Genomic DNA, 12,694 nt, shown 5'->3' on the forward strand with positions numbered 1-12,694 from the left:
AAGAGAGATATCCTTATTCGGCTCTTACCGGGATCGAATTCGGATTCAAATCGGACCTGACCCGGTTTATTTATTTGTAACCCTACCAAACCACATTCGCTATGTCGCGCTGCGCTGAAACAACGAAATCATGGGCGTTGATGTACTGCAATGGCCCCGCCTTGAATTAGATGAACTGACATTTTGGTGGGCCACTGCAATACATCAAAGGCCCTGATTATCGCAGCAAAAGTGACTATTTTTTTACACGTGTTCTACTGAGCTGAGAAGGATTTCGTGGGTTGCCTTCACGGGCACCAGTGCACCACACACCTCAGGATGACGTGTGAAAACCAGGATATACGTACTGGTTTACTTTGGAGATCGGAAAATGGAGGGAGGGGGAGAGAGAGATGATCGAAAAGAGGAAAAGCATTAAAGCAGACAGTGAACGCAAAGGAACCCTAAAAATTTTCTGAAGATAGTCAGATAGACCGGAATCAGAACCCTAGCTTGATAGTTTTGCATCACAAATCATCTTATCTCTCTCTCCAAATTCATTTGATTTGAGAAAAGGAAAAGCAATTAGATTCTTTCTTTCTGCAAGAGACTGAAATTCTACCTTGATGAATTCACAGAGTGGTTTTCTTAATGGAGATTTGACCTTGATTCGCCATTTATAACATGTAAAGGTACGATTCTTGCGAACTGGAACAGAAACCCTAAAAATTTAGCTTTGATCTTGTTCCCCCTGGACATATCCAGAGACATCAAGAACGAAACACGCATCGGACCGAGGTTAGATTACTGTTGTCCTAATTGCAAGAAAAATCTAAATGTTGAACCCTTTTGAATTTAACGTTCTTTTGAGCTGGAAAAATAAGAATTTGGGGCTTATATGGCCTGTCTTAGGTTTGATCTCTCAGCTGACTCGAGTTGACGGTTTGCAAGGTGAACGATTAGAGGTTCTTTAAGCTGGAAAATGTGAACTCTGTGCTAAGGTCTCAAAAAGAAATAACTGTTCGTCAACTGTATGACGGGTGATGCAGTAACACAAAGATTTATGAGTTCTGTTGGAGGATCAGGGTTGTGTTTTTTGAACTGTGAATTGTGTCGACGTTTTTAAGCTGCTGAACTCGAGAGTGAGGTGTTTTCTTTGACTTGTTCTTCTACCTTGGACAAACTAGCAAAGCACTCTAGTTTATTTGTTACAGACTTATAGGCCGGGTTTTCCCCCATATCTATAAACATGCATGCTAGGCGCAGGAGCCCCGCCACTGGGGGTAGGTCTAGTTCAATGGGAATGGGGCTGGCTGCATCTCGAATCTCGCCGGAAGGTTCAATAAGAGGTCATGGAATGTACAGCTCAGAGTACAGGAGCTACAACCGTGGTTTTGGACGTGGCCCTCCTAAGTCTTACCCCCCACCACAACCACCTCGCCGAGGTGACATTTTCATGGAAGCTGGTAGGCTTGCAGTGGAATATTTAATTTCTCAGGGCTTACTACCTCCTAATGTACTTCCAGGAAAGTGGCAGAATGGTAGTTTGAAGAACCAGGTAGGGGACTTTGCTGAGTTCAGGCAGCAGGATAGAGAAAACATGAACCTACCTCCTGAAGGCCGAATGTCAGCACTTGCCCGCTTAGGGAATGTTGTTCCTGACGGTGGTTCTAGCAGGAGGAGGTTTGCGGATGACTTCCATTCAACAGGAACGAGAAGCCATTTGAGAGGAAGGAGGAGGGTGGGTTCTTTTAGGGGTTATGGCTCTGATTGGAGCAGAGAAAATGGGAGGAATGGTTCATTTTTGGAGAGAGCTAAATCCTTTTCTGAAATGGAGGAGGGGGAGGATGCTGGATATCATGAAGAGAGGCGAGCTGGCACAGATGTTGGTAGTGGGATGTCAAAGGTCGCCTCCAATGAGTTGCCATTGAGAGGTGATACTGGTGGTGATTCAGAATCTGAACTAGAAAGTTATGAGTTTCCTGATGACACGTGTTCCAGGCCAAATTCTTCTAGCACTAGAAAAGATCTACCTCCTGAGACAGATGGTGAGAATTCCAAGGGATCTAATGATTCTAGAATGTTGGGTCCTGAGAGTGAAGAGGTGAAGAATGACACTGGTAATGATGAACAGGAGAAACAAGGTAGTGCAGATGAAAACTCCATGCAAGGTTGCTTAGTAGAAGGCGATTCTGTGAACAAGAATGGCAGTGATTCAGTGAACAAGAATGGTAATGATTTGCTAAAGCTATGCAACTTTGCTAAAGTGCCCACCAAGACCCGCTCATCCTTGGCATGTAAGCCCTTGAAGGTGGATCCAGTTCCCACAACTGATGAGCAAGTGATGTCTGATATTGCAACTTCAAAAAGTCCTCAAATCCTCATGGATGAAGGCTCAGTTGAAGGCACATTGAATGATGCATTACCAAATCAAAATGATAGTTCAGCTTCAGCATGCCCTGAATCTGATATTCCCAAGGCTACATCTGTGCAATCCATGGAGGATGCTCGAGACCGGAATCCTGCATTTGCTGTAGATAGGAGTAAATACACAAGGTCTCAATCTTTCCCTGAGAGACCTTTTATGTATCAAGAAGAACAAAGCCAGGGCCCACCAGGGTTCGGAAGATGCAGCTCTATGGATAATGAGAGAGGTGAGAAAAGAACTATACAACATGATGACCTTAAAGAAGGAGTTAAGAAACCTAGAGAATGGCATTCACCAATTGTTAAACAATTCAACGAGTACTTCCATCAACATAACCCTAGAACCCAGCAATCAAGTACACCTGATGAGGATCTCTCATCTGATGATGATGTGGTAGAGGTAGTCAATCAAGAGGGGTTGGTTAGTGCTGTACGGCATGAAGATAGGAAACCTAGAGAATTGTCTGCTTCCATTGTTACACAGGCCAATGAGTACTACAATCTTCAAAACTTAAGGGCAAAACAACCTAATATACTTGAAGAGAGTTCTTCAGTTGATGATGATGTGGTAGAGGTGGTAAACCAACAGAGGTTTGTGAATGCTCTGCCACATGAGGACATGAGGCAGGGAGCCAAAAAACCTGGAGAATGGTCTCAATCTTTTGTCACACAAGCCCATCAGTACTTCCATCTTCATAACTTCAGAGCAAAGCAATCAAGTACACCTGAGGAGAGGCCTTCACCTGATGATGATGTGATAGAAGTTGTCAGTCAAGAGAGGCTGGTTAGAACTGATCTGTTGCCAAAAGGTGGAGCTGAAAAGGGCATTGAATTTAGAGAGGAGAAGCAGCTTTTTCCAAGTTCATTTAAAATTTGTGACCTTAACCTTATGGAGACTTCTGATATGGCAGAGAATCATGACGATGATCCAGTTCTTAGTTTTCCCTCTACCTTGGATGGCAAAAGGGAAGTATCAGTGGATATCGATTTGTCAATAAGCAGTAACTGTAACCGACCTGATGACTTTGACCGATGTCTGGCTGATGACAAAGAAGTTGTGATAGATGATGCAGCAAATGAAGTTGCAAAAGAAGACCAGACCTTTAACACTTCACAGAGAGAGTAAGCTTTTCCAACTACATTAATTGATTATCATGTTGCTTCAGATTATTATCCTGTTCGAAACCATCAAGAAAAACTAGGGGTGATCATATCTAGCATGGCCCTACTAGGTTTTATGTTCAGGCTTTGCGTTGGAAGGGTATTATACTGAAGAGCTTTGACCAATCAACACCCCCTGATATGAATTTTGATGGATACCACCAGCTGATTGGTTACCACTTTTTTGATACCGGTTGATTGGTTAGCAGTTTTTTAGATATCACATCTTTCCGGTTTTATAGTCAGACTCATATATATATATAATATGTCATATAATGTAAAATGTTATATATAATGTGTATATATATAATGTTATATATATATAATATGCCATATATGTTATATATATAATTATATATTAAATATAATGTATACAATTATAGGCCCAAAGCCTGGCCTGGCCCAGCCCATTATCACCCCTAAACAAAACAAAGAAACTAAGGTTAATAGACAAAATAATATGCTGTTAAATATTGATAAAAAAATGCTGTTAAATTATCAAAAGAAAAAAAAAATGCTGTGAAGTCCTGTAGGCTTTAAGGCTGTTTTTGGTTTGAAAGAAAAGTTAGGGAAACATATACAAACCTTGTATAGGTTTCCCTACCTTTTCTTTCAAACCAAACACAGCGTAAGAATTAAAACTATAAATAGAATAAGTTCAAATAAAACTTATACTTACAAAATGTGCAAATGATTCTAATAGATCAACCAAGTAATCTATTACACAGAAAAATTGAGATTCAATATCACATACTAAATAAATTTAAGTTGGCTCAATGTGGTCATCATCTTCATTAGATCATCAGATGTGTGATAGTAGCTCTGCGTATCTGCAATATTGTTGCAAACTAATCATATTTTAGGGTCTGTTTGGTTCACAGTTGGAATCAGAATCGGAATCGGAATGGTCTATTCCCATACTGTTTGGTTCAGACAGGAATGGGAATGAGAATTGAAATAAGTAGGAATGGGATTTCACTCCCAAGGGAGGGGTAGGGAATGGCCATTCCCTCAAATGGGGGAATGCCATTCCAGTAAGAATGGGAGTGGGATTCCGATTCCGCCCAACCAAACAGTTGGAATCGGAATAGCCCATTCCAATTCCGATTCCAGACACCTATTCCTGCAAACCAAATGGGGTCTTAGTACTATCTACATTCCAGTAATATTTTGTGTTGGTACCTATGCAAATGGAAATATATTGTGGAAATATGTCAACATTTTAAACCATGATAGTTGCATTAGATTCTATTGCAAATATGGCAATCCCAGTGTTTTAAAAGCACAAGGCGCAAAAATGGCGCAGGGGTCAATTTGCGCCTGAGGCGCAAGGCGAGGCGCACGCCTTTTTGATGCAAGGCACAAAAATAAAAAACATGCTAAAAAATAAAGAAAAATGTCAGAAAATTCAAAAAAATGCCAAAAAAATTCAAAAAAAAAATAAAAAAAAATATAAACTAAAATTTTAAAATAATGTTTTAAAAAACCTATTATCTAAAATTAAAATACATAAACATAAGATGCAAAGCATATTCAAATGAGAATTTAAAAATAAAATCAAACATATAAAACATTTTCAATCATGTAAAACCTCTAATTTCTTTTTTCACTCAATTGCAGTACTTCACATAGCTAATGTAAAGTAAAACATATTACATTCCTGATTCTACGAGCCGGCTTTGTGCCAGGCGTATGCCTTTCGAAAGGGCTACGCCTAGGACCTAGGCGAGGCACATACCCTGAAATGCGCCTCGCCTGTGCGCCAAGGCGCAATCACTGGGCAATCCTATTTAAATTGGTTTATTCTATGCAAGAACTATGCTGGTATGGTTCATTTGGCTTCATAGTTTATAGTTTTATCCTAAATGTTAAATCATTCAATAATACAGGGCTGCAACTGTATATCCCAGCCTGGAAAGATTTCCAAACCACACAGAGAATACTGGTGATCTTCCTGATGTACAGGATGGTTATGGTCTCATGATCTCTGAACTGCTAGGAAATGATATGCCAAATTGTTCGTCAGTACCAACAGATATTACCGCTCTGCATACTGAAATGGGTCTTCATAATGGAGAGGTATCACCTGAAACTGATACATACAGTTGGTAATTTGATTGTTCAATGTTGATCATCCAATCATTGTATTGCATTGATATGTTTTTCATTTTTTAAAATCATTGATTTGATCTTAGTAGTCTACAAATTATTCATTGTTTCTTATTGATCATGTATTTCAGGGGATTCTTGGAGAAGATGATCAAATATATCTATCTCTTGGAGAAATACCAATAAGTATGCCAGATATTTAGTTGAATGGTATTATTGTTTTCTTTTAAATCTACTAGTTTCATGGTTGATCTAACTAGTAGAATCTATAAGCAGTTCACCATTTAATGAAATTATGAGATTTCTATTATGTAATTATGAATGTAATGCTGAAAAGAGAGCCACATATACCTCAGAATCCTGAGATTTCTATTATGTAAAAAAAAACCCTCAGAACCAAGGCATCAATGAAAATCTCCAGTTACTTCAAGAAGATGATCTAGTTACATATGTAAATTGAAGCATAAGAGAACAAGAAAAAGAGAAGAATGCTATTTTGGTCATATCTGCTTTTTTTTTTTTTGATTGGAAACGGCAACTTTCATTAAAATAACAGTTAGATACAGAAGTGTCAACCACTCATAGCATGAGAATTGGTCTTATCTACTTGGATTACAAAAACAGCAAAAATGACGTATTATTCAGCAAGAAAAAAAAGAGAAAAGAAAGAATGAGAGGAATAATGGATGAGAAGCAAAAAGTCTGCCTACTGTCCGTTCCTTATCTATTTATAATAAAGAATAAAGTGTACAATGCCAAAAATACCCTTGGTTGCCTAAAGTAAATAAAGGCAACAAGTCTGCAATAAAAGAAGTTTCAGACTTCCACTAAGGAAATGCTTATATGGATCATGCCATTAAGGGCATGTTGTATAAAATGAGTTGTCCAATTATGAGAAAAGGATTTGGGAAAATGCTAATTACAAGATGGAAGGATATCAGGGAAAAAGGACATCAGATTTTATGATCCGGGTAGAACTTTCTATACTGTTTGGGTGTTGAATGAACTCAACTCAAAGTAGGGTACCCAAGCATGCATACAGTGAAGGCCTGGTCAAAGGTTACATTGCTAGCTACCACGGAACCTTTGGACAGTAGCCTATGTAGTCACAGGCAGTGGTGTTTATTGGCACTGGCTAGTTCGGTGAAGTTTTAGCCCGTCTCCCAAACTCATATCAATACTGTCAATGCATCATGGCTTTTAGCTGTGATCTTCAACTCAAGCCATTGGATTCTTTAATAATTACTTACATTTGTTTGTATTCTTTAATAATTGCTTATTAGTTTATATTAGGCTCTTGATGCTTTCGCAATACGCAGTTTAGGCTTTACTTTTTTTGTAATTTAAACCACTAAATAGTTTCTTCATTTGTAAGAATTTGACCTTTTAATTATTGGTGTAGATTCTTGATTTGCCTATTCTTAAGTGTCAGATTTTTGTTTTTTTTGTAGGTTTTATAGGGGTCTGGGAACAGCCTACACAGGATTATGGGAAGCCCTTTTGAACTACTGTTGATCAAGCTCGTTAACATCCTTCTTGTGTCCTGTGGTTATTCACCGATCTATTGCTTAATTCTAGAACAAGAAAACCTTAAATGCTGTAGTATCTTTGATTGTAGTCATAGAGGTCAGTGTTGTTGCAGTATTATCTACTGGCATTGTTTCAGCTTCATGTTTGAGTATTTGATTTTCTTTCTGATGGATAGAAATTGATATTGTTTAAACTTGACCCCTCACATAGAGTATTTCTAAAAGCATAATCCATGTCTATTTAGATTGTCACTGCCTTACGGAATTTTCTATTGCTACTGCCTCATGAAAAGATAACTGGGATCAACATTGGGTAATGGTCTTTTTTGCCTTAAGAAAAGCCTTCAGTATTGGTAGATGCAGAATTGACTAAATCATATGGAGAGTGGTCCTTGGCATTTGGTCCACTTCTTCTTTGGTGAAATCATGGAAACCATAGCCATTTTGAATGCTCAGGTAACATAGATACCTGGGGACCTAAGCACAACCATAGATAGTCTTGCTAGATTGGGGATTTGGAAGGTTTTATTGTATAGCAACAGGTCCTTATTTTACTAGCTTTTGTGATGAGAATGAATGCCTGTCCATAATGCTATAGTCTGTTCCCATCCTCTCATACATGGTTTGCAATTTTCCCTGAAACATGGTGAAAATTTTCCATTTCTTTAAAGTGCAAGGTGAAAACATCCTGGAATCAGAAAACTCTCAATATACTAGCTAAATTTCTTTACCTCTCTCCAATATTCAAAAAACTCTCAGTATACTAGCTAAATCAACAATTTGTCATATACAAGTATTCTAAGTTCTAACAAAATATTAGGAAAGCTTCACCAGTTTTGCCAAAGATGAAATCAAAACAATTAAGGTGTAGAAAATTCTCCATCCATATTCTCACAGAGAACTAAGAGAATTTCACTGATTTTTCCAAAATCAATTCAAAATAATCGTGAGGATAATTTCCTTGTTGCCAGGCCATCTACCATGCTGTTGGCAGACCTCGGTTCCCAATTACAATTTGTTCCCATGGTTGCAGTCATCTGTACAATCTCTCTGATGTGATAACAGTGCCGTAGTCACTTGTTCTCTCTTCCTCTACCTCCCTCCTCGTACGGCCTAGATCCACTCCTATCTTGCCGATCACCACTTCCTCGACCTCAAAATGACTAAAACCTGATTCAGGACCCTGGGATTGGCAGACTTCTACATTCACTGTCACATCCCTTTCATCCACTTCAATGGCAACTTCACTTGAAATTTCATCTTTTTCCACTGTTGAAGTCATTTTTTTTCCCAATTACAATTTGTTCCCATGGTTGCAGTCATCTGTACAATCTCTCTGATGTGATAACAGTGCCGTAGTCACTTGTTCTCTCTTCCTCTACCTCCCTCCTCCTACGGCCTAGATCCACTCCTATCTTGCCGATCACCACTTCCTCGACCTCAAAATGACTAAAACCTGATTCAGGACCCTGAGATTGGCAGACTTCTACATTCATTGTCACATCCCTTTCATCCACTTCAATGGCAACTTCACTTGAAATTTCACCTTTTTCCACTGTTGAAGTCATTTTTTTTATTCAAATAATTTGTAATAAGTGGGCTAGCTAGTCTACTAGCCAAATCATTAAAATTATAAAAAAGTATCCCGTATGGGAGTTCCCCCTCTTAAGTGGGGAGTTCTCTCTCTTTAAGTGGGGAGTTCCCTCTCTTTAAGTGGGAGGGACGGGTGTCCTTCACCTAGGAGGAGGGGGTAGTTACATAACCACCCCACTCCCTATTTAAGCTCCTTAAGGGGAATCTAGAAACACATACACACAAAGAGACTCTTCAGAGAAAAATTTCACAAGAGATTCTTAAGAAAAGCAAAGATAAGGAGAGAAGAAAAGAGAAGTGCTCAAGGGAAGGCAAGGAAGGAAACTTCTCACTAATATAGGTAGAGAAAAGGAAAGTCCTCTTTGTGAATACTTCCTATTTATGTCTTCTGCTATGTATCCTTCTTTCTCTCCCTTTTGTTATTACTTTTGAGAAAGGAAAAAGAGGGAAATAAACCATCTACAACCAGGTGCCTTGGTTGATTATGGTCCCTCTTTCAAGACAAAGTTAGGGATTAAACCATCTACAGTCTAATTCTCGAAGACTGATTGTGGTTCCCTTCAAATGAAAATGAAGAGTAGGGGGGAATAAACCATCTACAACCAGGTGCCTCTACTTGGTTGATTATGGTCCTTCTTTCAAGACAAAGTTAGGGAGTAAACCATCTACAGTCTAAATCTCAAAGGCTCATTATGGTTCCCTTCAAATGAAAATGAAGAGCAGAGGGATGAAAATTGTCTACAATCAAATATTCAATTTGATTGACTACAGTTCCCTTTTTGTATGCAAAATTCCAAGGAGTAAGTCTGCCTACAATCAGAATTTCGTTTGATTGACTACAACTTAGTATGAAGAAAGGAGTGAGATGGAAATTTTCTTTGTATTAAAGAAAAGAGAAATGTATTGCTGTATATTTTCTCAATTGTATTTTCTTTTTCTTTCTTCTCATTCTTGTACACCTGATGTAAAAGAAAAGCAAATGAAAAGTTCTTTTTAAGTATCCTATTGTTCTTTTCTTTTGTTCTATGCGTTCATTTTTCCAAGTCAGAATCAAAAGGTGTTCTCTACTTTCTTGTGGGGATGTAATTAAGGGGAACAATCTGTATGATTCCTTGAATGGGCCTTACCCAAAATAATAAAAACTCAATCACTTGATTGAGTGAAATATGTTGCATGAGAATTTATTAAAATTTTCACACCAACATCCACTAATCCTTCTGATCTAATCACAATGTTCCTTGTCCCATCCACCCCTCCATATCAACCCTCCTTATGCCAACATTCGAAGGCATACCCAAGTTTTAGCCCCCACCTGAGTCGGTGCTTTATTAGATTCCCTTTGGTCCTAAATAACCAAAGACAAATCCAAATCATTAACACTGCAACGTTCTGGGCCAGGTCAAAGAACTGCAGAGCCATTGCCTTGATCTCTCTTTCCGTTGATCTTAGCTTCTCCAGATTTTGCAGCAGACTTCGTAAGTCCAGACCTCTCATATTTATGGATCTCCCATACCCATTCTGTTGTTCTTCCAAATCTTCTCTTACCTATGATGCGACTAGACAAAGTCTCCACTCCCTTTAGGAAGTTTGGTCGCTTAAAGTTAAAACCTTTTCTCTTATAGATTTTTAACCTATTAGAGAGATCCGGACTTAACACCAATAGCTTTAGACCTCAAAAATTGGTCCCCACTTAATCTGCGACCCCTTCTTTGCACCCAAAATGCCTCTTTAGATTCTTTTACCAAAAAAACCCCTCTACCTTTTTCATTTCCCAGAAACCTTTCAGCCTGATCATCCACGTGTTCAATAATTAAATTCTTTGAATTAAGCTTCGAGTTGATCTCTCCATCTTCCCACCTATTCACCTTCTTTCTTCCTCGGTTATTGAACATATCCAACAAACTGTTCCCACTCGCAAAAACATTCTTTTTATTACCAAAAGTGCCCTTGTTTTCAACCTCAACCAACTGAGACACTTTTCAACTTTGACCTGTTCATTTTAGATGCTTGAAAAAATCCGCTGCCCTCCTTCCATACTGCCATATTTTCAATCCATCTTGCCGGATATGTTCCTTTGACAACTAACCTCAAATTATAAAGTTCTCTACCAAACTAAAGCAACAGAGAAGCTGACACTAGGTGAGTTTCCTTTACCTCAACTGGGATACATGGAACAACAAGGTTCTTCCACGAAATTGTCCTTGGATCGGTGACTTGAATCTCCCACATGCATCCTCCACAACCAAAAGTGTTTGGAAACACCAGACATGCATGGGAATACCAAAGACATTTATCCACACCAAACTTTAGGGTCCCAAATTTCTTAATTCCCCAACTAATGGATTCTAGGGTTGGCAATTATAACCCTGACCCATTTGACCCACCCAATCCACCCCACTTGAAATCCACCCTTACCCACCCGTTTTAGTGGCGGGTCAGTCTTGACCCATTAGGGTCAAGGGAAAAAGGTCAGGGTGGGGTTGGGTCAATGGTACCCATTGGGTCAGTTGGGGTTTGGGGTTTTAAGGTTAGGGTTCGAAATTCTCTGCAAAGTGAAACTTTTCACTTCTGAGAAAATCAGATGCCACAACTCCAAGGTTAGGGTTTGAAGGGTTGGAAAGTTCCCCCAGACATGGTTCATAGGTTGATTCTCCACAACATCTCACCTCCGTCTTCACCAGAGAATAATCATATGGTGCTGCTGTAAGTTTAAGTTTCATTCCTATATTGTGTTGCAGAATATGGGAGTAAATATTACAGAAGATTGCGTTCATTTAGGGATAGTAAGAACGAGACTCACCAGAGATCAGAAGGCCTTGTTACAAGTGATATCAAATCATCAACAAAGATTTTAATCATTTAATATTCTAACCTAATCTGGAGTTGAAGCCTTGAAAATTTCTCTCAAAAAGTTCCAGTTCTGGTATTCTTTCTCGCTTTGAAACTCTTGAAAATGGTTCCACAGGTAAGTTGAATTTTAATGTTTTACTTTTGACGTGAAATTAGAAAAAGAAAAGAGATTCAGAGATTAGGAGAATCAATATGATAAATTGAATATGTATATTCTTCAGACTGCTGTGGTGCTGCCACAACTTGCTACATCTCATCCAAGACTTGCGCTTCCCACAAGTACTTCAAGACTTAAGGGTGTTTCTGACGTTCCCTTGCCACTGCAATTCTGTGCCTCTGTTTTCTTCACCAAGGCCAATTTGTTTTCTGTCTTTCTGCATTTTTTTTTTATATTTTTCTTCATTTTTGTACTTTTCTATAAGTTTTGTTTTGTTTTTTTTTTTGCATTTTAGTGTTTTTCTATATTTTCTATTTTATAATTTCTTTGTTTATTTTTTTTGTAATTTAGGTATTTTCCTATATTTTATGTTTTTTTTTTTGCATTTTTATGTTTTTCTATATTTTTTGTTTATTTTCTGTTGTTTGTATTTTTTCTGTAATTTTGCTTTTTCATATTTCTGCAATTTTTATATTTTGTTATTTTCTGCATTTTATATTTTGAATTTTATATGATTTTATATTTTTGTTATATTTTTCTTTTATATGTTTTATGCATTTTATATGTTATCTGCAATTTCTTCATTTTTTATAATTTTCTTTTATTTTTACATTTTAAATGTGGGTAAACGGGTCATATGGGTGGGTTAGGGTGGGTCAGGGTCAGGGTGGGTTGTGACCTGCTAATATGCATTAAATATGGGTAGAAATGGGTTAGTGGGTTAATATGGGTGGGTTGATACTCAACCCTTACCCAACCCAACCCAACCCACACATTTGCCACCCCCAATGGATTCCACCTCCCCAATCTAAGTTCTGGGCATCAAGATTGATTTTGTTGATGACTAAGAACGCCCAATGCTTTGTCTCACTTCCAAAAGAGAAGAAAG

The 12,694-nt window shown here is 38.2% G+C and overlaps 1 protein-coding gene across 2 annotated transcripts; it reads left to right on the top strand.

Annotated features, from left to right (window-relative positions):
• The first annotated feature begins 365 nt into the window (after positions 1-365).
• LOC104612185 (uncharacterized protein At4g26450-like) lies at positions 366-7,429 on the top strand. Of its 2 annotated transcripts, none has more exons than XM_010279525.3 (4): positions 366-3,528; positions 5,457-5,646; positions 5,808-5,886; positions 7,128-7,429. In XM_010279525.3, the coding sequence occupies exons 1-3, from the start codon at positions 1,229-1,231 to the stop codon at positions 5,877-5,879; spliced, it is 2,562 nt and encodes an 853-aa protein (XP_010277827.1). In that variant the 5' UTR covers positions 366-1,228; the 3' UTR covers positions 5,880-5,886; positions 7,128-7,429. The 2 variants fall into 2 exon arrangements, with proteins under 2 accessions (XP_010277827.1, XP_010277826.1); XM_010279524.3 differs by having other exon boundaries at positions 5,808-5,862.
• Positions 7,430-12,694: the final 5,265 nt, after the last annotated feature.

Source organism: Nelumbo nucifera, chromosome 1 (genome assembly GCF_055504915.1).
Source record: "Nelumbo nucifera cultivar China Antique chromosome 1, China Antique-T2T, whole genome shotgun sequence".
Taxonomy (NCBI): domain Eukaryota; kingdom Viridiplantae; phylum Streptophyta; class Magnoliopsida; order Proteales; family Nelumbonaceae; genus Nelumbo; species Nelumbo nucifera.